At 37.1% G+C, this 27050-nt stretch overlaps 1 protein-coding gene across 2 annotated transcripts in view; it reads right to left on the bottom strand.

Moving 5' to 3' along the window:
- RNF128 (ring finger protein 128) overlaps nucleotides 1-27050 on the bottom strand; it is a 111608-nt gene that overhangs the window by 28509 nt on the left and 56049 nt on the right. For both annotated transcript variants that reach the window (XM_058712835.1, XM_058712834.1), the window contains exon 2: nucleotides 4216-4463. In XM_058712835.1, the coding sequence (XP_058568818.1) occupies nucleotides 4216-4463 (248 nt within the window). The remainder of the gene's footprint in view (nucleotides 1-4215; nucleotides 4464-27050) is intronic.

The raw sequence follows: 27050 nt of genomic DNA, 5'->3' as shown, positions 1-27050 counted from the left end.
AATTCTTCCTCAGGCTAATCACTCTCCATTGGTATCATATCCTTTGGAGGTTTTAATTCAGTTTCCCAATTCATATTACTATCACATGATTTATTTATATCAGGTAGTTGAATTTCACTAACAATACTGGTATTACACCATATCACAATATGGTTATGATGCAGTTAGGTTTGGTCACAAAATAAATCAGGAAGTATCACCGAAGTGTTTACTAAACCTTCCTAGAAGAACTGCTCTTTGCCCACATATTAGATATTATTATGGACAAGTGTTGTCACCAGTGAGGATGATTCTGTCATTTCTAGGTTCCATGTTAGCTGAGGACAAAGTCAATCATTTGTCTCACTTCACAGTATTATATAGTTATAGGTTCCCATTGACTGCTGTGCAGCAAGGCCATCTCCCTCTCCTGATGGGAGATCATTTGATGGGTATCATTTGATATTATTCCTAGTAGCTCATTTTATTTTGGTCCACCCCTTTAGTCAAGATAGGTTAGAGATCAGTAATGTAATTTCAAATTCACTCAAAAAATTTCCATAAGTTTGGGATCTGTATGTGTCTCAAAGATGCTCTCTCTGAGCTTCCATAGCTAAAAATGGAAGGCCATTATATTGCCCCATGGTTACTTGGGCCTCCATTTGTATTAAGATCGTTAGCAGGCCCTGTTGTGTCAGATATATGCTCTTTCCCAGTGTTAAGTGCTAGCATTCTCTAGCATTATGTATTGGGTTTGTGTGGCCATATTATCAAGGCTTTATCATCCTTCCAAGTGGATTCCCATTTTTCCCTCCTCTTAGAAGATGATCCCTTGCAATGTGTCTATTTCAAAGAATAAATTATTTTCTTCTGAAAGTCACTCTTCATCAAAAGTTAATTCAGCTTCTTCCATTATACCTAGGCCAGCTTCTATTTCACCTACAGCTCTCTTTCATTTCACCAGCCAATGTTCACTCCAACACACACCTTGTTGGTACTGAGTATTAACTGCTTAAAGTATGGTTAGGGTATGTGTACCAAACCCCAAAATTCTGGGTATCTCATGCTTGAGTTAAGTTTATTGTGGTCACTCCCAAATTCAATTTAGTCTGAGCACGCCATAAGATTTTCCATAATCTTCCTTGTCTCGGGTTAGGGTTGTTCCCAGTGTGGACACAAATCTACCATGTAATGCCTAATATGTTAATTTTGTTCACAATTGATACTTTTGTTTAAAAGCTTTCACTGCACAGAAACAGGGATGATATGTATTCTCACACATCATACTATGACATATCAAGCATGTGGCCACTATATACTGCCCAATATATTTGGGCATCTTGGCCATCAAAATTTATGGCTACACATTTATCAGTTTGACATTATATATTATGCATTATAATAGTTCAGAGAAAAGACATTCCTGAATACTCTAATGAATTCCTAATATTCTAATGAAGGTAAGTTTCCATAACTCAGTTTCATTACCATTTATACCTGTAAAATGGGGTTAATGCAGTTAAGTATTTAGTGATAGTTATAACCATCATATGCATCAAGCTCTACCTTTAAAAAAAACAGGAAGTCAGGAAAACTAAATAACATGTAAATGATATCATAACACTCAAATATTTATAAGCAAAAGGGATTACCAGTCATATATTTAATCCTTTAGTCACCAAAGGATACATAGATATAGCCCACTAAGTTGCGAAAGAAGCCCTTTCCAAAGCCTTCTCTAAAAGGTGAGAAGTTTTAATGTTATTCTTGACCATTTTTACAGAAGTTAATTTTCATAAAATATACTATAAACTATGAAAATTACTTAAATGAATGATGAAACCAGAGTTATATATTCAATGGAACTTATGCAACACCAGGCCATTCTTTATAAACTGTATTGCTTTCTGACTGGATTTAATGCCATATTAATAGATTTATTATAGCACTCAGAATATAGGAATTCATTCCCCACCATGAACATACACAAACCAAACACTCTTGTCATTGTATCCATAACCTTTAGTACTCATACTAGATACCAATTTCTCTCCCACCTCAGAGATAAAACAGTACAATATAGAAATGTCAAATATTAACACAGTGTGAAACTATTGAATGGCTTGGCCTAGGAATTTTAAACATCCTTTTTACCACAGCTAGTAACAGGCTGAACCTGCCACCAATGTTCTATGAGGAACAGAAGTCAATTAACTTTAAACATTGAGATAATCATCACTCATTACCATATACCGGTGTCTAATTTTTATGAAGGTTTTGTAATAAGATTTCAATTTCTCATCTGTTCCTAAATTCAATGAACTTTCTTGCCATATAGAAATCTTCACTGCTCCCCCACTCCCAAATAAATTGGGTTCGTTTTTGTTTCTTGGAGAAAGAGTACATGAAGTGGCCAGAATTTCATTGTCTTTGGAGGAACTTCTCAGTGCATATAGAAATATATTCTTGCCCTTACTATAATGATCAGCTGAAAACATTAAATCCCTACTGAGCATTCTGGAGAAATAGCACACCACTCTGCAGCTGTGTTGAGAATACATACTTGAGAGGGGGAGGAGTTAAATGATGGTGGCTTGCACCAGGGTGGAAGCAATGAAGTAGTGAGAAGTAACTGGATTCTGGATATACAACAAAGGTGGAACCAATGGGATTTGCTGCTAGAGGTTATATGGGAAGTGAGAGGTAAAAGAAGAATAAAGAATAACTCCAAGATTTCTGGCCTGGGGTCAGGAAAAGCTCTTTTGAAAAGGGAAGCAGTAATAGCATGTTTGTGTGTCCACAGTAACAGAAGACAAGGCAGAGGACATAGGATATAGACAGTCACAGACAGATGCATAGATGTGATGGTAGCATGGAGAGGTACTCTTTTGATCAATTTCCTCAGTGGAGTAAGATCCAAATGCCAAGTTGAGAGTTAAGTTGGAGGAGGTGTTGGCAGTTTAAGGAGAAAGGAACATGAATGATTATTTACCTGTGAAAGCAGGGGGAAATGCCTAAGAAAACATAGTATGGTTGTCAGGCCACGTTAAAGGCTCACTCTCAGTTTGTGGTCATAGATTTAAAGAGAGACCAGTCTGTAATGATGTCAGTGTTTTCCTGTTACTTCAAAGTAGACACAGAGTAGGGAGGAATTAGGATTTAACCAGGGTTGGATTTTGACAGCAAGTGTAACAAATAGAGGGGCCAAAGGAACTGAAGATGTATACATGGCAATGACCATGGAAGTGAAGCTGGGTAAGAAGAGAAGGGAAGATATCAGGTGGATGAGGAACAGTTTAAAAGTGGTGGGGTTAATGGCATACAACCACCCTGTTCAATGATGTTTTTGTATTTTTGCTCTATTACTTCTATACTTTGTACCTATTTATATGTCAGTTAAAATATGATAGAAATTATGAATATGTGACTCTGTTTAGAGCCTAGCACTATATCATGCACAATTAGGTATTTAAATCTGCCTTCTCATGATATTCAGCCTAGTCTCCCTTCCCAGTCCTAACCCCACATGCAAATACATGCATCCACAGGCACACACATACATGTAAAATAACAGTAGTTAACTTTGGGTGGTGATTACAGTTTTTTGTTATATGGTGTTTGAGTGAGTTTTTTCCCTTGTACTTTCTGATTTCTCAATTTTCTATATGGAGCATGAAACACTTTGGTAATTTAGAAAGAAATTTAAAAGAACATATGTAGGGGCGCCTGGGTGGCTCAGTCGGTTGGGCGTCCGACTCCGGCTCAGGTCATGATCTCGCGGTCCGTGAGTTCGAGCCCCGCATCAGGCTCTGTGCTGACAACTCAGAGCCTGGAGCCTGTTTCAGATTCTGTGTCTCCCTCTCTCTCTGACCTTCCCCCATTCATGCTCTGTCTTTCTCTGTCTCAAAAATGAATAAACGTTAAAAAAATTAAAAAATAAATAAATAAATAAATAAATAAAAGAACATATGTATTTATACCCATATATAATTAATTGCTGGCTGTGCTCCCTAATGAAGTATCAGAAGATTTAATTAAGCAGGATTAAGGCCAAAGACAAATTACAAAAAATAAAAGTTGTGAGAGGATGGAAGCTGATATGCTTTTAAAAACTAACAGTTTTCATAAAACATATGCATGGATCTTTGTCTAGCAAGTGAAGTATATTAAAATGCATGACTCCAAAGCTACAACTGAAAGAGTATTTTTAGATTGGAAGAAAGGACCATTACGGACCTGTTTCCTGCTTTGAGCTCTTGCATTCCGTAATCTTCGAGCAGAATAAAAGATAAAATAGCCCACAGTTGCTGCCGTAATAATAAAAAAGGACACAGAGACGAAGAAAATTGAATAGTGATTCACCCAAGGGCCATGTTTTTTCCCTACTTCGATGACCATTGTTACTTGTATGCCTCTTTGAATGGACTGTAGAATTTTTGTTCCTTTGAGATTGCCAATCATGATTGCAACAATGTCTCCTGCACCTATAAAAGAAAAGAAATTCAGTTTTAGTTTTGGTAAGGCATTCTTAGTATAAAAATCCAATTGCTAAAGTGATTTTAAAGTGTTTCCAATGAGACAATGAAAGGATACTCATTCATTCAATTAACATTTATTGGGCACCTACTATGCACATACGTTATAGGGGATATAAACATACTGAGACTTGGTTATTGATCTTAAGTAACTCATAAGTTTAGTAAGGAGCTATGATATTTAACAAATACCTCCACTCTCCTCAGATTAAACACCTATAACTCAACAGGGGTCCAATTTACCTCTTACATGAAAGCTTTCTTAAAGACAAATAGTCCCCTGGATGGTAGAGAACAGGGCTTTACATCCTAGGGAATCTGAGATTTGGGAAAGACAGAAATATTTAACTATGTATTTTCCCAATTTACAAAGTGATAGACTATCTCACAAGGTCACTACTAAAATGTACAAGAATTTATTGGGGTGCCTGGTGGCTTAGTCGGTTAAGCATCCGACTCTTGGTTTCAGCTTAGGTCATGATCTCATGGTTTGTGGGTTCGAGCCCATGACAGTGGGCTGACAGTGCAGGGCCTACTTGGGATTCTCTCTCTCTCTCTTTTTCTGCCCCTCCCCTGCTTGCTCTCTCTCTCTCTCAAAAATAAACTTAAAATGTACAAGAATTTACATATCAGGAGTAGTAATCTGAGATAAATGATGTCCACAAGCCCAAATGTACAATGTATATATTTATATATCTCCATGTGCACATTTTTCTATATCCTCAAAAGCAATATAAAATTTGTCCAGGGTACTCTAAGGTTTTGCATGGACCTAATCAGGTTAGCAATGAATAGAACATGAAAAATTAATAGTACTGTATGGTTCTACTCAACACCAACTAAAGTCGAGCCTGAAATTAGACTAAGTTTATTACTTAGTCTAATAGTCTAAATCTTAATCGAGAGGCTTAAACACTTCCCTCTCTACCCCCAACTATATAAATCTTGTGAAAAAAATAAAGGACAAACATTATCTTTCCCAATGTTGTGAGAACGTCAGATTACTCATGTCATTCCAATGCTTATCAAGGTTTATATTCCTTCTAGTTTATATGACCTGAGACCAATAATCTTAAGCAAAAGAATAGAGTTCTTTGAATGTTAAGAGATTACCGACCAGAGAAACCTCCCACTGATACTAGGTTAAGGTACTAATCTTGGTTAATGATCAAACTTCAATCTGGAATAAACATAACTATACACAACCCCCCACCACACACACATACACATAAATCCCAAAGGCCCTTTAAACTAGAATTTAAACACAAAAGTACATTATTCAAATAGTACTCACTTTCAATGATCAAATTAAGAGTACAAACCTTAAATGGCAATGTACATAGCAGAATTACTACCCAAGTAATCCCTTAAATTTAAGGTCCCCCAGTAGCCAAAGTCTTCAAAAGTTCAAGATGACGTCCTTACTTGAAGTTACTAATTCAAAAAATATATTTACAGGGTAGGATTACAGATCCTTAAAGTTCCAAAGACACTATTTTTGTTTTTTACATATGACAGCCATCTAGTTAAAACCTTTTACAACTTTACTAATTTGCCATCCCTCAGTTTGGTAGACAGTGACTTACTCTCTCTTCTCATTTACATGAAGAAAATCTCTAAAGCAGTGAAGGAGTCTTAAATGGCTTTTGTTGTACCTTTTTCCTCTTTCAGTAAATGACCCAAATATCCCTTATGGATCTAGAGTATTGGCTATTTTGCAAGAGAGTGGCTCACTTTTCTATTTATTTGGAAGCTTTAAATTTCTAGCTTTGGCACTAAAAGCCCAGATATTATTTCACTTCTCTTTTGTCATTATTTGTCTTTTCTCTATAAGCCATCTGTCAGGAACATTTCTGGTTATAAAATTGCAATTATATAATCTAGCATTCATTTCAGATATTGTAACCTGTATAATTGAAAGTAAAGATAATTATAAAAATTCAGGTTTTAGAATATCATTTCAAAGATTTCTTTTTAAATCAAAGATGTGTCCCTCTAAACTTTTTTTTACTGATAGAAATAAGTTTTCATTCTTTCAGAAGACATGAGGTGGGTGGCAGGGGTGGATGATCAGGAAAATATGGACCATTGTAGTCAGATGGAGATTAAAAAGCAAGGACACTAAGGAAATGTACTTTGTCTACACACAGTGAACAATGCTGTGCTTCAAATGCCCCAAATTCATATTCATACATTTTATATATATATATATTATCCTGAATTTATATATATATATAAAATCCTATATATATATATATATATCCTGAATTTATATATATATATATATATATATATATATATATATATATATATATATAGTCCAACCATTGTATTCGCTTTGTAATCATATAAAAGGCCCATTTCTAAACATTATTATACATCTCTTCCTCCCCACACCTTTGCAACTATTCAAAAACTGCCCCCTCCTTCCCTTCCCAATCACAGTTAATGGTATCACAACCCTCTGGTCATCTGGTGTGAATACCCAGAATCCTGTCTGAATATTCACTGCTAACCTAGTCAGTCATGCAGATGCTACTTTCCTGGTGTCTCCCATTATCAGATCCTTCTTTCCACTCTTGCTGCCTATTCAATATAGGTCCTCATGATTTCCTTGCCTGAACTACTTCAGTAATCTCCTAACTTGTGACTCTGTATCCGACATTCCCCTTCCCTTAAAGCTTCATCAGAATTTACTTTCTTGGTTGACATTAGCCGTCACTTGGTTGCATCATGCCTCTTTCCGGCTCTTAAGTCTTTAGTGATTCCTTGGCCTCACATTTAAAGCCTTTTATGATCTGGTCCCAACTGACCTTTCCAGTTTGATACATCCCCACTACATGCCCATCTCATGAACATTCAGATCCCAAGCACATGGGGTTGGCTATTGTCATTCACTTTTTATAACTCTCCTTTTGTTCATTCTGTTCCCTCAGACTAAAATTTCCTCCATCTGCTGACATTCCCCCCTCCTTTTCTGCCTGTTCATTACCCAAATCCCAGATCAAATGCTGCCTCTTATATTATTTTCCCAAGTTCCAAGTGGGAACGTAAATGCTCCCTCTTTGTTCCCCTGTCACTTGGTTTTTAACCTTTATCTAATACTTCATTTTGCTTTTGCGTTTCAATTGGCATGTCGTACTCCCTCCCTAAATTAAGAGCATTTTAAAGACAGAGAGTGTCTTTTAATTAACGATAGTAATGCTTTCCTTTAACAGGTATTGTCAGGGAATTAGGTATTCTGTATAAGTAAAATTTCCAAGTAACAAAAAGTTTTACACAAATAATTAATTGTAACAATTTTGAATGGACATTTTATTTATTTATTTATTTATTTATTTATTTATTTGAGGTGGTATAGGTTTATTGGTCCATTTATTAGGCTTCTTTTTCCTAATATTGACAGCTCTCCCCACTTAACTATAGTTTTATTTTTTATTGTGTAAAATACATACAGCATAAAATATACCATTTTAACCATTTTTAAGTGTCAAGTTCAGTGACATTAAGTGCATTTGCATTGTTCTGCAACTATCACCACCATCCATCTCCAGAACTTTTTCATTTCCTCCAACCGAAACTCTGTCTCCATTAAACACTAACTCCCCATTCCTCCTTCCCCCAGCCCCTGGCAACCACAATTCTTCCTGCCTCTATGAATTTGACTATGCTAGGTACCTCAAAGTGGAATCATACTATATTGTTCTTTTTGTGACTGGCTTATTCACTTAGCATAATGTCTTCAAGGTTCATTGGTGTTGTAGTATATATCAAAATGTCCTTCCTTTTTAAGGCTAAATAATATTCCTTGAATGGACATTTTAAAAAGTAATCTATACTGTCCTATTTTCCTAACCAAGATATACTGATTAGGATTTATTATTAGCAGTGGATCACCTTTGTGAGCCATTATTTTACACGGTACTAGTAAGGTTATTTGTCCCTAAACTGCTATGAGTTTTCACCGAAGTCACTGATTTTTTGGAGCTATAATGGACCTTAGAAATCATACAGTCTGACTCATTTCTGAGTTCTCACTTTGGATTATTTTCTTTCAGGGAGGGAGGTTCTCACTTGTTGCCTCTAGCAGTATCTCTCACCCCTTTGTAATTTTATACTTCAAATCTGCTCTCAACTCTGAAAAGTCAGTGAAGCTTTGGTCCAAAGAAAAAGCAAACAGGCTTCCAAAGAGAGCTTGAGGGCTTTAGTTGCAAGTACCCTCTGATATTTATATTGGTTGCTCGGTGACATTTTTGTTTGCTTCCTGAATCCTGGCTATGCTCTGCATAATTGAGGTTGCCAGATAAGATTTATCTATAAACTAGACTCTGTTCCAAGTGCTTTATATGCATTAACATATTTAATCCTCACATCAACCCTATAAGGCAAGCATTGCTATTATCTCATTAAAGATAAGATTGACTAACTTGCCTAGGAGAACACAAGCTAATAAGTACACAACTGGTATCTGAACCCAGGCAGTTTGACTCCAGTGTCTCTGCTCTTCACCACCATTCTACATCAGCTATTCTTTGACTGTAAAAATGAAAATTAAATAGATACCTTCAGGATGGGGGGAATGTCATGGTAAATGTTTAACAATGAGGAAGCCTTGAATGGTAGTGTGTGCCAATTTTCACGGTGTAAATAATGCTCCTGTGGCCATATGAATGCAGAGTTGGGAAAATATGGGAACAATTATCTTGATAGCATTCACTCCATTCAATAAGGAATCCTTGAACTTGCTACTTAAAAATCATTAGTAACACAATGTAGATCAGGTTTTTTACATTTTCACTCTGCTACCTAAAATATTTTGGGAGAAGGGATAGATTAGGAATCGGTAACAATTAAGCAGAAGAAATACTCCAATTTCAAATGTTCAACAAAGAATAAAGGTTTTGGCCTGTGTCTAGCTTGGGAAAAAGGTAATGAACTAGACTGTGGCAACTCTTACTAATCTTACGCAATATCTTTCAATTAAAATGTTAATATAAATAAAGCATGTCGACCCTTGGCACTACTGGTGAAAAACACTTTCCAGTTCATAACATGGAGAAATTTGATCTAGGATTCTGTTGGTGGCCAGTCCCTTTCCTGTCCTTCGAAGAGCTAATGCTATTATGGTTATGGCCTAATCTTACTTATGAACACAAGTTCACTGAATATTTATTGAATATAAACTATGTACTAAGTTCTGTACTTCTGGACCTCCCCCCCACACATACATTTAAATATTAATGTGTCAAAATGCAAAATAAATTCAAAAGCATTTTACAATATATGAAATATTCAAAGTATAATGATGGCATGCTTCCAGCACCTTGGTATTCAAACACAAAATACAAGGAGGTGTGGAAAGCTGTTCCAGTATCACTTTCAACCAGTATTCCACTTTTAACATTAGAAAAGAGAGTGTCTGCAATGAGTGACTTACAAGTAATAAGTAAGGGCAACTGAAGGCCAAAGTAGCTCTTCCAAAACTTTAGTTCACATTCAATACTGCCCGACATTCTGATAATACAATGAAATCAACACTTCTGAATTCACTCATATGTACAATGAATGAGATCTAGGTGTGAAGAAGTCCAACATGATTCTCCAACAAACATTTCCTCCATTAGAAAATCTGGAACTGATTCAAGTGGACTTCTGAATATTCATTTTGTTCACAGTAGCTTTCAAAGGTTCAGTTTCCCCCCATGATAGCAACCAGGGCAGGTCAATGTATTTCAACTTAGGGCAAGTAGGGATGGTGAATGTATTTTAAAGAGGAACACTACAGGTCATAAGACCAAGGAGTCCTAAGTGGCATTTTCTTTAAACCAGTAAAAAACAAACGAACAAACAAAAAACCTAAACATCTGAACTTTCAGGTCTGACTAGCTTATCTTTCTTCAAATTCCCGTTTTGTGACTTTTTGGCCCCCTTTTGATTGCCAGCCACAGATGAACCGAATTTAGGTTTCTTAAATTGACTTCTTCACATCAGCTCTCTTGATTAAAAAAATAATAATTCTACCATTGTACTACAAAAAAATACACAAATGATTTCTGAAAGGTATTGGAAATATATGTCTGTGTTTCACTGGGAATCAGACAAATCAGTACTGCATACCTCTTTAATACACCAGTATGCTCCTAACTAGCCTTAGTTAAATTCTACTATGTTGCCAGATATGAAACAGGCATTAGTACAGGTCAGCTGTTGGGTAAAGCAATGTTTCTTAACATATTGTATTGTTAACAAATTATCTTTTGGGGGGGAGGGATGGTGACAGTGAAAACAACCTAAATCATCTTTTATTATCATTATTTTATGCCAAAGGAACGACACAGAGGTAGATAGTCATGCAAAGCACAGCAAGTGGCCTTTCTTTCTGCCAGGAACGCACAGATACTTCTGCTATAGGTTGTGGAGATGACAGTATGTTACAGAATGGGTCTCAGCTTTGATATCGCACCACAAAATCTCTGGCAGTTGGGAGTCCTCAGAAAACAGCATATTAAAGACATTATGGAATTAGAAACATCACTGTTGAAAAGGTCATATTTGCCTAAGTTGTGGATAACAGGTCATATTCAGAGGTAAACAATTCTTAGAATTATTATTTAAAAATACCTAGCCCTTATTTAAAAATACTACTCTGATTCCCATTAGGGAATGTTTAGCACATTGTTAAGAAACAGAGGGCTAGATCAGCATTTCTCTTAAGTTTTTAGTCTCAAGACCCCTTTATACTCTAAAGTTACTGAGGAATCCAAAGAACTATTGTTTATGTACATATAGTTAGCATATTAGAAATTAACACTGGGAAATTTAAAAAATATTTATTCACTCATTTAAAATAGCAGTTGTAAATAAATGTTAATGTAATAGACTTTTTAAATAAAAAATATTTCCCCCTAAAAAATGTAATAAGCATGGTATTGTCGTTTGTGTAAACCTCTTTAATGTCACACTTAATAGAAGACAGCTGGATCTTCAGATCTGCTTCTGCATTAGATCTATTGTGATCTGTTCTTCTGGTTTAGGTATATTAAGGAAATCTGTACTTATGTAGATTTATAATTAGAAAATTGTATTTACATCATTTAATAGCATTTTGAAATAATTGTAGATATTCTTCTTTGATACTACACCAAAACTCAACGAGTGGTAATTTCTTTTTTTCTTTTCTTTTTTTTTTTTTTTAAATTTTTTTTTCAACGTTTTTTATTTATTTTTGGGACAGAGAGAGACAGAGCATGAACGGGGGAGGGGCAGAGAGAGAGGGAGACACAGAATCGGAAACAGGCTCCAGGCTCCGAGCCATCAGCCCAGAGCCTGACGCGGGGCTCGAACTCACGGACCGCGAGATCGTGACCTGGCTGAAGTCGGACGCTTAACCGACTGCACCACCCAGGCGCCCCTTCAATATATTAAATTTATTGTCAAATTGGTTTCCATACAACTCCCAGTGCTCATCCCAAAAGGTGCCCTCCTCGATACCCATCCCCCACCCTCCCCTCCCTCCCATCCCCCATCAGCCCTCAGTTTGTTCTCAAGTTTTAAGAGTCTCTAATGCTTTGGCTCTCTCCCACTCTAACCTCTTTTTTTTTTTTTTTCCTTCCCCTCCCCCATGGGTTTCTGTTAAGTTTCTCAGGATCCACATAACAGTGAAACCATATGGTATCTGTCTTTCTCTGTATGGCTTATTTCACTTAGCATCACACTCTCCAGTTCCATCCACGTTGCTACAAAGGGCCATATTTCATTCTTTCTCATTGCCACATAGTACTCCATTGTGTATAAAACCACAATTTCTTTATCCATTCATCAGTTGATGGACATTTAGGCTCTTTCCATAATTTGGCTATTGTTGAGAGTGCTGCTATAAACATTGGGGTACAAGTGCCCCTATGCATCAGTGCTCCTGTATCCCTTGGATAAATTCCTAGCAGTGCTATTGCTGGGTCATAGGGTAGGTCTATTTTTAATTTTTTGAGGAACCTCCACACTGCTTTCCAGAGCGGCTGCACCAATTTGCATTCCCACCAACAGTGCAAGAGGGTTCCCGTTTCTCCACATCCTCTCCAGCATCTATAGTCTCCTGATTTGTTCATTTTGGCCACTCTGACTGGCGTGAGGTGACATCTGAGTGTGGTTTTGATTTGTATTTCCCTGATGAGGAGCGACGTTGAGCATCTTTTCATGTGCCTGCTGGCCATCCAGATGTCTTCTTTAGAGAAGTGTCTATTCATGTTTTCTGCCCATTTCTTCACTGGGTTATTTGTTTTTCGGGTTTGGCGTTTGGTGAGCTCTTTATAGATTTTGGATACTAGCCCTTTGTCCGATGTGTCATTTGCAAATATCTTTTCCCATTCCGTTGGTTGCCTTTTAGTTTTGTTGGTTGTTTCCTTTGCTGTGCAGAAGCTTTTTATCTTCATGAGGTCCCAATAGTTCATTTTTGCTTTTAATTCCCTTGCCTTTGGGGATGTGTCAAGTAAGAGATTGCTATGGCTGAGGTCAGAGAGGTCTTTTCCTGCTTTCTCCTCTAGGGTTTTGATGGTTTCCTGTCTCACATTCACGTCCTTTATCCATTTTGAGTTTATTTTTGTGAATGGTATGAGAAAGTAGCCTAGTTTCAATCTTCTGCATGTTGCTGTCCAGTTCTCCCAGCACCATTTGTTAAAGAGACTGTCTTTTTTCCATTGGATGTTCTTTCCTGCTTTGTCAAAGATTAGTTGGCCATACTTTTGTGGGTCTAGTTCTGGGATTTCTATTCTATTCCATTGGTCTATGTGTCTGTTTTTGTGCCAATACCATGCTGTCTTGATGATTACAGCTTTGTAGTAGAGGCTAAAGTCTGGGATTGTGATGCCTCCTGCTTTGGTCTTCTTCTTCAAAATGACTGGCTAACCACAAAAGGCCCTGAATAGCCAAAGTAATTTTGAAGAGAAGCAGGAGGCATCACAAAGAAAACTTATACAAATGAACATAAGAAATTTTGGTGACCCTTTGTCCTTGTGTTAATCAGTTCTGTTTTCCTAGAACATGAGACCTTGGGAAGGAGAATTCCAGTGAACAAAATGTTGCTGTATCCAGGGGGAAAACATGAGCACAAAAGCAAGCCATAGCCTAGACCTACAATGAAATTGGGACATGGTCTGTACCACTTGCCACTTTACCTGCAACTTTTCAGACCAGGTGAAACTGGTCCAAGAATGTATGGAAGGGACATGCACTTTGTACCTTAAATACTTTCAAACTCTAGCGAGTGCCATTTTTGTGTAGATCTAAAAGACCCATGTATTCTTTTTAATGTTTGTTTATTTTGAGAGGGAGTGAGTGCTAGAGTGTGAGTGCATGTGAGCGGGGGAGAGGAAGGGGGACTGGGAGGGGAGGAGAGGGAAAGAGAAGAGAGGGGGAGAGAGGGAGAAGGGGAGAGAGATTGAGAGATTGAGAGATTGAGAGAGAGAGAGAGAGAGAGAGAGAGAATCCCAAGCAGGCTTACACTGCCAGTACAGAGCCCATGAGGGGCTCGAACTCACAAACCTTGAGATCATGACCTGAGCAGAGATCAAGAGTCAGTAGCTTAATGGACTGAGCCACCCAAGTGCCTAAAAGCCCCAACTAAGTTGATATTTCAATGTTAGACTAAAATGTCCTTAGTTAAAAAAATGCAATAAGGCCTGAAAAGATGAGGTCCCTGGAAGGAAAGGACCGTGTCATTGTTTATCTTTAGCAATTCCCTTCTCACTCTTCTACTACCACAGCATCCAGTACAGTGCTGGTCATAAAGGGCATTCAAATTTTTGCTGAATTTGGAACTTTTTGTACGCATTCTCTTCAGGTATAGATTTTAATAGGGGGATTACATTGGAAAATTCATTAATCATTAAAATTAGGAACAACATTGTGTTTAGGGATAAGGTATTCATTTTGATCTGGCCATAAGAACCCAAGGGTACAAAAGTTACAGGTGTCCCATTAGTATTCTATGAGGTATCTGGATTAGAGAAAAAGAGAATTTGGTACGCCTCTGCAGAAATTTTCGTATCATTTAGTATAAAAATTTCATAAATAAGAACAGTGTACTGAGAATATTAAATTTCCTCCTGTATGAAGTATTACAAAAGTTAACTTTTGTACTAAGGTCCACACACTAAATATAAAAACAAACATAAGGGGCGCCTGAGTGGCTCAGTCTGTTAAGCGTTGAGCTTCGGCTCAGGTCATGATCTCCTGGTTCTTGAGTTTGAGCCCCCTGACTCTGTGCTGACAGCTCAGAGCCTGGAGCCTGCTTTGGATTCTGTGTCTCCCCTTTTCTCTGCCCCTCCCCTGCTCATGCCTGTCTCTCTCTCTCTTAAAAATAAAATAAACATTAAAAAAATTTTTTTAATAAACATAAACCGGTCTTCCTTGCAATTTTATACTTTCACAATAAATTGTTTCTGAAAGTCAATAAGGAAAATAAATCTAGCCTGTAAAACTACACTTTGAAGTTACATTAGCTTGATATAAAAAGTACCACATTACTACAAAGAAATATAACTAAAATGCTTGTTATCACAGTCAAAAACATTCTGTTCTTATCATAGTGAGATAACTAGTTCCTTGACATTGACAATAGATACAGTTAAAGCCTGAGGCCAGTCTGAAAATGAGGCAGGAGGAGGGAAGGAAGGAGAAGCTATCAAGTGCATGGTAATCAGTGTTTTCCAAATTCTACTTCAGGTGTGTTAAGTTTTTTTAAGAGAAAATGAGTTCTATAGATAAACAAATTTAGAAAATATTTCATTTAACAGTGTTGAACAGTGCTTCTTTAGCATATCAGAGGCCCTGAGAAGCCCTGCAGTGATATGCATTGTCAGTCTCCAAAAAAAAGTGCTATAGATGAGGGTGAGGAGGTGGTTAAAATATCCTCTAATGAACCAGGCTGTATACTTAGTGCTTTGTATATTATCTGATTTATCCCTCACAATAACCCTATGAGGTAGGTACAGTTATTACCATCACCCCCCTCCCCCCACATTCTATAGATGAAAAAACTGAGTCTTCAAGAGGTTAGTTTGGCCAAGGTTATAAAGCTATTACACTACAGTGTTGGGATTCAAATCAAAATCCATCTGATTCCTAAATCCCCTCTCTTTATCACTGTGCCATCAAAAGGTCCACAGCCATTTCTATTGTTAGGGATGAACATCTTGTTTTAAGGAGTTGTTGCTCCTTAAAATGAAAATGCACATGGAGAAGAACAAGATAGTTGTTTTAGTTTCTTGATTATGTGATCTCTCCCTGAATTTCTCAAAACCAGCCCAGAAAACCAGAAATTTGGATGGCATGGTTTTTTTCCCCGCTTTTACATCTAAAACAATTACATATCTCAAAATGGAGTAGGGAACAGCTGTGATAACCAAAGGAGAAACAGCACGTTTAGTAATAAAAAATGTTAGCAAAAGATTCAAGAGAACTAACATTTGCTAAATGCCCACTCCATGTCACTTTATTTACAACATCACAGAAAATGGGCATTATTATTCCACTTTTTATGAACAAGATAAATGAAGTCCAGGTTTCACAACTCACCCAAGATTACATATTTATTAGTTGGTAGAACTAAAATCAAGCTAAGCAGTCAGACTCAAGGACACCCATTCTTCCACTGTAATATGCTATCTCTCAATTTCAAATAGACCACATTCATCTTTGGTACAATATACTGAAATAAAATAGAGCAATCATGTAGCTTTCCTTATCATCAAAGAATAATCCGCTTGTCTTTAATTACATTACTCAAGGTAAATCAACATGCTCCTCTTCATCAGTTCAACCAAAAGGCATCAGTCAAATAGGAACAGCAAAAAGGGTTGGAGGTTGGGGGATTAGGGTAAGGGAGGTGACTGGTGAGCTGGCACTAGCCAGTTTTGGTCTCTCTTAAACATCCTGTCCTCTTGCCAAAATGAAATGATGGTGGTGGAAAACAGGAATTTGAAATACCATTACAACTCAAATCATTTTGGGGCGATGTTAAATATAGGTTGCTCATAGATCTATGAATGACAACTGCGATATAATCACATTTTCTAGCCTTCATTTCTAGCCTAAATGCCTGTTGAAATCCTCTACAAGGAGAAAAGATGTACCAACTTGAAAATGTATTAATGGCTAACTGATTTACAAATCAGTTATGTTCTTAAAACTTTCACGAACATTACAAATGCTATTAAAATAAGCCAACTTCTGAGATCACCATAGGTTAGGAAAACAAAATGCAGAGTCCTCAAGGTGAAACACACAGAAAAGGTGAGGTAAAGCTTGAATCGACATTACAAAGACACTAAATAAGCAGAGAAAATTCTAAACCAGCATAATCAGGAATAATATAATAAAGTATATTTCACCAGGCTATCATTATGAACAAAAGCTACAAAGGTAACCCTAGTGGGTTGTGTTTCACCTCTTCACTTGTAAGTCAGCTGTTGGGAAGTAAAGGCAGCATATTTTCCCATAGTAATGTGCTAAACAGTGTTTGGGTTCCCAAATGAGCCTACAAATGATTACATGTGAAAGGTGTTGAGAACTAAAAACTGCAAAGCAAATTATGAACTATTATTTAGCCCATATTTGTAATAAAACTTTTCAGGAAGCAGGATCACTGGAATAACTAAAGCAAAACAAACAAAAGCACTTCAAATTTATCTTAAATACCAGGACATAAGAAAATACATATATATTCAGGAGGATTACATGGCTAATGGGTGGTTTTTGTGGAGATTGTGGGAGTAAGTTATGGACACATTCAAGGTTGTTAAATACGAGAGCACTGACCTGTTATGTTAAATTTCACTTCAAAAGAAGTGGAACCCCACAGAAAGAAGCTCAGATTTTTTAAAAAAGAACATGGGGCTCCAAGAGGGTGTGAGGGTATGTGTGTAACATTATCTAAGGTAAAATTAATCATGCTATGAAAGGCAGGGGAAGAGGGTGGAAACGTAGGATACAAAATCTGCTCTCAGAAGGAAAGAAGTGGTGCAGAAGGCACCCCTGAATAGGAGTTTCTGTGCAAACTGCCAACTGGTAGTTTTGTATAGTGGGCTATCATTTCAAGGGACATGCTAATTTTAAAAACAAGTAATTTGATTTTAATGATGTCTTAAATATCATCTTGATTGAGCTTGTATGTTCTGCATATCATTAATAAGGTGTAAGATAAGAATATTATGATTCTCCTCTGCCCTTACTGTAATAAATTTTCCTCTTTCCTAGAATGACAAAAACTACTGTCATCAGATGAACCCAGTGTGTCATAAATGAAAATTGCCAGTATATTTGATTCTTCATACAAAGCTGTTAAACTTAGCACTATTAAGTACTGACAAGAACAGATATTGAAGGGGGCAAGTGAGGGGAAGCAGGATTCTAATGGGAAATAAGCAAAAATACCAAGAAAGGTAAGAGGTGGGTATGTGCGTAAGGGGGGAAAGAAAATATATGTAAATAGTGATATGAAGGGTAAAGAGAAATTTTTCACATTAAAATAGGAAAAAATTAGTCTTTAAGGTTCTTTAGTGTTCAAGGTTCATTTTACATATGAAGAAACCAATTAGTGTTAACAAGAAAGGATGACATTAACAATCATACAGGTTAGATATATTCAAAAGGCCAACAATTCTTTAAATTCTCCTAATAGTCTGTAAATCATTTCTATTATCAGATATGATTTGTTCCTGTTGTTGCTATAGTCACATTATTAATGCTTCCTTTAAGATTTATCAATGGTATAGGAATATTTTGGGTTTTTAAAAAATAACAGGGGCGCCTGGGTGGCTCAGTCGGTTAAACGTCCAACTTAGGCTCAGGTCATGATCTCACAGTTCGTGAGTGCAAGCCCCACATCGGGCTGTGTGCTGACAGTTCAGATCCTGGAGCCTGCTTCGGATTCTGTGTCTCCCTCTCTCTCTGCCCCCCCTCCTCTCATACTCTGTCTCTGTCAAAAAATAAATAAACATACAAAAAAATTTTTTTTAAATAATGGATTTTTTTCTAATTACAAGTATAAAACATACTAACTATAGGAAATGCAGAAAATACAGAAAAACATAATGAAAAGAACAATAATCACCCATAATTTTACCAACCAGAAATAACCAACGTTAACATTTTGCTGTATTTTCTTCTTAAAAGCTAAGACTTTTTATTAGTTGAAGGCAGCATTTAATTAACTAAGCTACTTCAACATTTTATCTGAAATGATAAATGTGTTGAGAAACACACACATCAACAAGGGAGTTCTAGACCATCTTATTTCAAAAAAGCAAAAATAAATAGGGTTAACTCAAAATCACTGATTTGTATCTAACTTGAGCATTCAAGCGTTAAAACCAAGTAAATCACGACTAGGTCCTGATCCTAACAGCCTCCATGAAGTCAGGCATGAATCACCAAACTTTCTTTTCAAAAGAAATGAATACTATAATAAGTCTATGGGTAAATTCAAGCAGCAAGTATATGCCATGATATATAGAAAGACATGCACATACAGCTGAAAGAGAAAAAAAGAACAGGAAATACAATAATAACAAAGAGCCCTTGTACTCTGCTTTGCTCATAGGGCTCCAAAGTGGGTGTTCACAGCAAAATGTGGCAACTCTGAACTGGCTTGGTAACTGCATCAAAAAGTGCATGTACTCTGTGCTTGGAAATAACTCCCTACACTATATAGCTGAGGAGCGTCACAGTTAACTAGCTCCGGAGCAGTGAAAGCATTTCTGTGGGTGACTGAGTTCCTACCACATGCTGCAAGAGGTCACTCCCTGAAGAGACAAAGTTCAAAAATTCTTCATCTTGGGGTGTGAGGTAGTCTCCTAGGGTTCTGGTACTGTTCTGTTTCTTGATCTAGGCTCTGGCTACACAGGCATGTTTACTTTGGGAAAATTCACTGAGCTATATACTAATGATTTCTGTACCTCATTGGTATGTATGTTATACTTCAACAAAATTTACATATACAAAAAATTCTTTGTCCCCAAGATAATATTTGTGGTACCCTCTCAAGTAAACTCTGGGGAAAACCCCAACCAATAATTGACAGTTCAGTGGTCGTCATGAAAACGAAAAGCGATCTTAGCCAATGAGGTGCTACTTCACCAAGCAACAAGGAAATTAATTAGGTGCAAAACTCATTTGTGACAGACATCACCGATAGGAATATTATGGGGAGAAGAGAAACTAAAGGTACAAATGGTGATCAAACCTTTCAAAAGACCAAGTACACAATAGGTAATGCATATGGGTTAGACCAGATCACGTTTATGGCCAGAAGTATATATATTTACATAAATCTCTATAGAGCATATTTTTGCTTAAAAAATTTTTTTTAACATTTATCCATTTTTGAGAGACAGAGAGTGACAAAGCGTGAGTGGGAGAGGGACAGAGAGAGAGAGGGAGACATAGAATCCGAAGCAGGCTCTAGGCTCTGAGCTGTCAGCACACAGCCTGATGCAGGGCTTGAACCCATGGACTGCAAGATCATGACCTGAGCTGAAGTCCGATGTTTAACAGACTGAGCCACCCAGGCACCCCATTTTTTAAATGTACCAATTCATAATCCTCCCTGTCACCATTTCAGCACTTCCTTTCTGCCAGTTAATGAAAGAGAAGCTCGATCCCTACCCCCCTCAAAACTTACCCCATTCAACTAGTAAGGGAATCCTCTATTTTTAATTACATAGGGAAATGCTTACAATAACAAGCTGGATACAAAACTGTACATACAATATATAATTATAATTCTTTAAATATATATACAGAGCAAAAGAAGAAAATGACAACAAAAATACCCCAAAATGATAAAATGCTTCTATCTATGGATTTTTATATGTTCCTTTAAATTTTATTTTCTTAATACATTAATACTCATAAAAAATAACCATTATGATACAAGTAGGGTATAAAGCCCTATCTACACATGAAAAAGAAACATGAAGGAATATTAATGGTATTGTGGAATTATGCATAGTTTTTTAAAAAATTTTTTAGTGTTTATTTATTATTGAGAGACAGAAAGAGACAGAACATGAGCAGGGGAGGCGCAGAGAGAGAGGGAGACACAGAATACAAAGCAGGCTTCAGGCTCTGAGCTGTCAGCACAGAGCCCGACGTGGGGCTCGAACCCACCAACTGTGAGATCATGACCTGAGCTGAAGTCAGATGCTTAACAGATTAAGCCACCCAGGCGCCCCAGGAATTATCCATAGTTTTTAGTTTTATAATTTTCTGTGTTTTCCAAGTTTTCTTCAAGAAGTAGGATTAACTTCATAATCAGAAATAACAGAAAATGTCTTTGATACTCTCCTCTGTTTATTACATTTAAGGCTGGGAACAGATTAAATATGGCATTCTGTAGGAGATAACGCATCTTCCAGGGACTGAGGGGGGCATGCAGTTTTTTATGTACTTAGAAAAACAATTTCTGAGGTGCCTGGCTGACTAAGTCGGAGAACATGTGACTTTTGATCTTGGGTTGTGAGTTTGAGCCCCACATTCAGTGCAGATTACTTAAAAATAAAATCTTAAAAAAATAATTTGCTGATCAAGCTATTTTTTAAAGGTTTTTATGTAATGGAATTCCACATATCACCAACAAATTCAGTGGAAGCATTTTAAGTGGAGACATAAATTGAATGCTCGTGTAAATCAAGCTTTTAAAACAAAACAAAACAAAAAAACAGAACAGGGAAAGTTCAATGTAAATACTCATTCTCACTATCTCTTTGTTACATAGGTCATTTTGCCATTAAAAACACATAAACCATACTTATGACCCAAGCTCAGCAACCTGGAGAGTGAGGGTGGACAACCAGAACAGATGACAGGGTGTGTGGAATCCAATGACGAGAGCAGAAGTTGCAACTTTCTGTTGTATTTCCATAAAATCAATCTCTAACAATTTTTATGGAATAATGGAATACAGAACAATGAAATCATTACTTGTTCACTGTCTTTTCCTTTAAAATGCAGAATGTTTGTGTTCATAACTCTCTCTCATGGTGCTTGGAACAGAGTAGGCACTCAGTAAACATACACTGTGTGAATAAACTAGTGAAGGCATAAAAAAATAAAAAATGAATAAAAACCCATTAACTGGCCCATGATGGTGATTACCATAGAAATTAAGGAGCCTGCAATCTGGAAGAATTTGTACACTCTTATTCCTCCTAATTTACCTTAATTATTTTGTATATTCAGGTAAGAAGCATAGTATGCACACAATATATCCTTGATAAATGCTCAATGAATTGGATTTCAATCCCCTTCCCCACTAGATACTTTTCTAGTGAATCTTATGACCCTCTGGCATTCTTTTCATTCTTGGGTATTTTTTTTTTTCATTCTTGGGTATTTAAAGCAACTCGACAAGCATTTTCAGAGCACACACAGTGCAAAGGTTCCCATGAGGAATATGAAAATAAAATATTAAAATAAGTACAATCCAGTAGGAAGGTAAAACATATAAACACATAACTACCAGTAAAATGCAAAAAGTACTATAAGACACGGAATGCCATGGGAGCTAAAACAAAAGGATTATTTTGTTTTTGGTGTGGACTGTGGTGGGAAGAGTAAAGGAAGGAATTGACAAAGGCTTCAAAGATGAGACATTTGTGTTGGGTTTTGAAGGATGGGTAAGTTTTTGGCAAGCAGAGCTGGGAAAAAAAGGGTATAGAGGCAAGAGAAGTACAAACAAAGGAATGATAATGGGAAAGGACAGAGGGCATTTAGGGATCAACATGAGAGAAGAGGTACATAAAGCTTTGAAAGTATGTTGGGACCAGATTAAGAGTCTTGTATCCCATGCTGGGAAATGGAGTGTAAAATTTGTAAGCAATGGCTTTTCACACAATGGCATAGATGTTATCAGAGCTGTGTTCCAGCGGCAATGTGGAAGATCTGGAAGGAAGAAACAACCAATCAGTGGCAGGGAGAACAATTAGGAAGCTAAGCATGTGTTCCTATGAGAAGACACAGGAACTAAAAGCAGGGTAATAACAGTTGCAAGGGAGAATGTGGCATATGTGAGATTTAAAGTGATAGAATCAATTGGATGTGGCATGTACTAGAGGCAAGGGTGGTGGTGGCCCGGGTGTGAACACCAGGAAGAAGAGGTGTTAGATGAATGAATTAATAAAACAACCAAAATGAAACAAAAGAGAGGTAAGAGAAGTAAAAGACAGCTTGGGAGAATTTCGGAGCAGTGGTCAACAGTGTTAAATATGGTACAGCAGAAATATCAAAAAGGAGGTATCTAGAAATGGATTTTGAAATGGTTCTTTACATTGGTAAACCATCACCACCCAGTCTCTTCTCATCCTCTTTTGAACCTCTCTATTGAAAAAAGGTTCTCTTCAAAGTCAACATCGTAGGAAAAGCAGAATAAAAATTAAATGTCAAGTGGTTGAGAAGGGATTGGGTGGTGATAAATCAGTATAAAATATTATCTTGAAGTCCTTTGTGAATGAAAAGATTGGTAGCTTGAGGGAGAAATAGTTATTTGAAAAAAGAATGACAAACACAGGTGGGCTCAAAGATGACTTTCTTGTGAAGAATTCAGTCTACTCACCCTATTCCTAAAGTGTGAAAGTTAGGATTTCAAGTAATGTGGATTTAGTACTCTAGGCTATTCATTTTCAAAGTATGTACTACAAACATCAGGCTCCATTTTTGTTTTCTAAAATACATTTATTTAACTATCTTGATCGTGATAAAAAAATATTTCAGGAGCTTCCTTATATGCCAGGCACTGTGTTAAATACTATATTTGTATTATCTCATTTAATCCCAGCAACTTTATGAGGAAAGTGTATTATTACGACCATCCTAAACAGGAGAAAACAGGCACACAGAAAAGTAAAATAACTGGCCTAAGATTTTTAAAATACAGAAAGTCCCTGACTTAATAATGGATCGACTCAATGGCTGTATCAAAGCAAAACACATTCAGTAGAAACTTTAGATTTGGAATGTTGATCTTTTCTGGGGCTAGCAATATGCAGTAGTGAGGCCAGCAGTGATGCTGGGCAGCGGCAGTGACCTGGCACTCCCAGCCAGCCATGCGGTTGTGAGGGTAAACAATCTACATTTACATCCATTCTGTACCCTACAACTATTCTGTTTTTCACTTTCTGTATAGTATTCAACCAATTACATGAGATAGCCACATTTTATTATAAAACAGGCTTGGTGTGTTAGATGCCTTTGCCCAACTGTAGGCTAAGGGAGGTGTTCTAAGCATGTTTAAGGTAGGCTACACTAAACTATGATGTTTGGTAGGTTAGGTGTATTAAGTTCATTTTTGACTTACTGATATTTTCAATTTACGATGGGGTAATCAGAGGTGTAACCCCATCCTAAATTGACCAAAATCTGACCAAAAATCTTAAGTGGCAGAGCCCAACCTGTTAATATGTTCTACTGTCTTTCAACAATGTATACAAGCAACTGTTTTAAATTTTTTTTTCAACGTTTTTTATTTATTTTTGGGACAGAGAGAGACAGAGCATGAACGGGGGAGGGGCAGAGAGAGAGGGAGACACAGAATCGGAAACAGGCTCCAGGCTCCGAGCCATCAGCCCAGAGCCTGACGCGGAGCTCGAACTCACGGACCGCGAGATCGTGACCTGGCTGAAGTCGGACGCTTAACCGACTGCGCCACCCAGGCGCCCCGACAAGCAACTGTTTTATACATCTCATTGGAGACCACCAAATCATTAACTTAAACTGCTTGGTTCATTCACTTTTTTACAACCCTCAGGAATAACACTTACCCTGTCATGCCTTGGAATATGTTTCAAGTTCCCGTAAATGTGTCATGGATTATGAAGGTTGTAGCACTGCTCAGGTCTTTCAATTAATTCATGCCTGCACATGTTTACTCGAAGAAAATTGTACAAGCAGGTACCTACAGCACTTCAACCCGTGGGCTGTGCTCAATTAGATAGCATGCAAGGTTCAGGCCCATCTGCCCAGCAAAAGCAGAACAGTCAGTTGCACAATAACATATGTAACGTGTCTCATCATGACAATCCTACATTTTACATGGCTTTAGTGCTTACTCTAAGTTTTGGCTGCTTATCTCATTTTCATATTTAAGATAAGATATATGAATAGTGATTAGCCTTGGAAACCAAAATTTTCTCCTAATTCCCTTCCAGGACTCTGGATCAATGTGATTGAAAAATATCCAGAGACTGTAAGACAAGCTGTTAATAAACATCTATCACTTGCAATTATTTATCTGTGTAAATCAGGATTTTTCTGGATACTTTGCAACCCAAAACAATAGACAGAAGTAAACTGCATGGGTTGATGCAAGGCTATGACTACCTTTTGTGAAATTTCGGTATTCATAAAAACAGCCTCATTTTCCTGACTGATTGCTCTTTATATAGTGGAGTTCCTCTACAATAAACAAAAGTGTTAAAGCAACTGCTCTAAACCAGTTAGTTCTGTTACTTGAAACAAATGGGTCTTCATGTTCCCAGGACTGTGATAGGGGAGAGTATGGATGTTCATCCTAAATTCAAAAGGCAAACAATTCAAGCAGAATGGCTAAAGAGAGGTTTCATAAACAAAGACAACAGCAATGGCTTGTCCACATTTGGTGGCCCTTGGGTAATTCAAGACAATACATACTGAGTTAATCAACATTTAAACCTCAGTCCTACCTCTTTGCCACTAAGATCCCAGATAAGTCGTTTCTGACCAGAGATTACAATGAACCCTAGCCTAGGCTAACTCTCAAAAATGAGCAAAGCAAACAATACAAAACTTTGGGAGCAAATATTCAACAACACACGTGCATGAAATGCAAAGTGATTTTGTCCCCTGTGTTGAAAAGAAGTTTCTCGACGCATTCGTGGAAGAAATGTGATTCTATACTTCAAGTAACTAGCTAGCTTTTTATGGCTAGTTAGCCTAGTGGTAAAATTTGCTGTAGTTATCATCTCAGTAGTAAAATTTTTAAGTCTCAAAATACCTTTCTGAGTGTCACTTAATTAAGTGCTCAATATTTAGGCCTTTATTTCTAGACAGTATCTTGAAATAAAACAGCCATGATTCTATTTAAACTGACAGCTGCATAAGCATCTATTTGTATGTTTTCTGCATCCTGCTGGCTTTAACCTACTGTAATAACCAACTTTAATTGAGTGTGATTATTATCTGCTAGGTGGTTTACATATATTATCCTTAATCCTAGCAACGTAGGGGCACCTGGGTGGCTCAGTCGGTAAAGCATCCAACTTCGGCTCAGGTCACGACCTCATGTTTCCTGGGTTCAAGCCCCGCACCAGGCTCTGTGCTGACAGCTCAGACCCTGGAGCCTGCTTCAGATTCTGTGTCTCCTTTGTTCTCTGCCCCTCCCCCACTCGCACTCTGTCTCCCTCTCTCTCAAAAATCAATACACATAAAAAAGTTTTTTAAATTACAAAAAAAAAGAAGAAAACAATCCCAGCAACATAAGTATCTCCATCTTACAGATGCAGAAACAGACTCAGTAAAGTTACAGAACCTGATCAAGGGTACAAAGCTATTGTGTGGTAAATCCAGAATTTGACACCCGTTCTTGACTATGATGCCTGTGCTTTTTGTAGTACAACATATTGTCTCTGAATAGCATATAAGTAAGATGTATGTAGACTGCTTGGCACTTAGTGGGAGCTCAACAAAAATTAATTTTAGTGTCCCTTAAAACTATCAGATAAATATAAGCTTACATCCTTAACAGAAAGTAGGATAAAAGTGATCTAAATAGGAACTGTCTTATTAAAGAGTACTCTTCAATTTCAAATCATTCATGCAAACGAATCTCATTTGGAGAAGACAAAGTTAAACTTTTGCATTTAGACAGCCAATTGAAACATAAGGACTTTAAAATTTACCAAATCTTTATTCTTCATTTTTATTAGACTTTAAAACATAATTTCATTCTAATCAATGGCTTATCAACCAGGAGAGATACACTTGCTCCTTTAATCAATATTAAAATCTAAGAATCGCAGCATTTTAGAGCTGGAAGGGATCTTAAAAGTTCATCTCCTTCGCTTTTGTCTCTGCACACTCTGCCAATTTGGCCTCCACCTCCTAACTCTATACTATCATTTGGCTAGTGAGTAACTTGTACAAGGTCACAAAGCTGCTAGGGGCAAAGAAGGGACCAAAAGAACTCAGATCTCCTGAGTTCCAGTTCAGTGCTCTTTCCATTTTACCACCCAACTCATGCAAGTGCTCTCTAGGGAGGGCCAAACCCACCGCTTTAAGAAAAACACAAAACCTCTAGTACTGAAATAAGCAGATTCATCTCTCCAGTGACTCCTTAAAAGGCTAATCCTATCAGCTAGCCTTTACTGAAAAGGATGGTGTATTAAAACTCTACAGGCGTTAGTTCATTTCATCCTCAAGGCAAACCTGTGGGAGTAGTTTTTCTTAGTTCTTTCCCTTTTGATTGATGAGGGAACACAGACTCGAAAGACTTCAAATAAGTTGCCCAAG

Source organism: Neofelis nebulosa, chromosome X, assembly GCF_028018385.1.
Source record: "Neofelis nebulosa isolate mNeoNeb1 chromosome X, mNeoNeb1.pri, whole genome shotgun sequence".
NCBI classification, from domain to species: Eukaryota; Metazoa; Chordata; class Mammalia; order Carnivora; family Felidae; genus Neofelis; species Neofelis nebulosa.
Note: the sequence above shows the minus strand (reverse complement) of the source record. Positions and strands in the feature narration are given on the sequence as shown.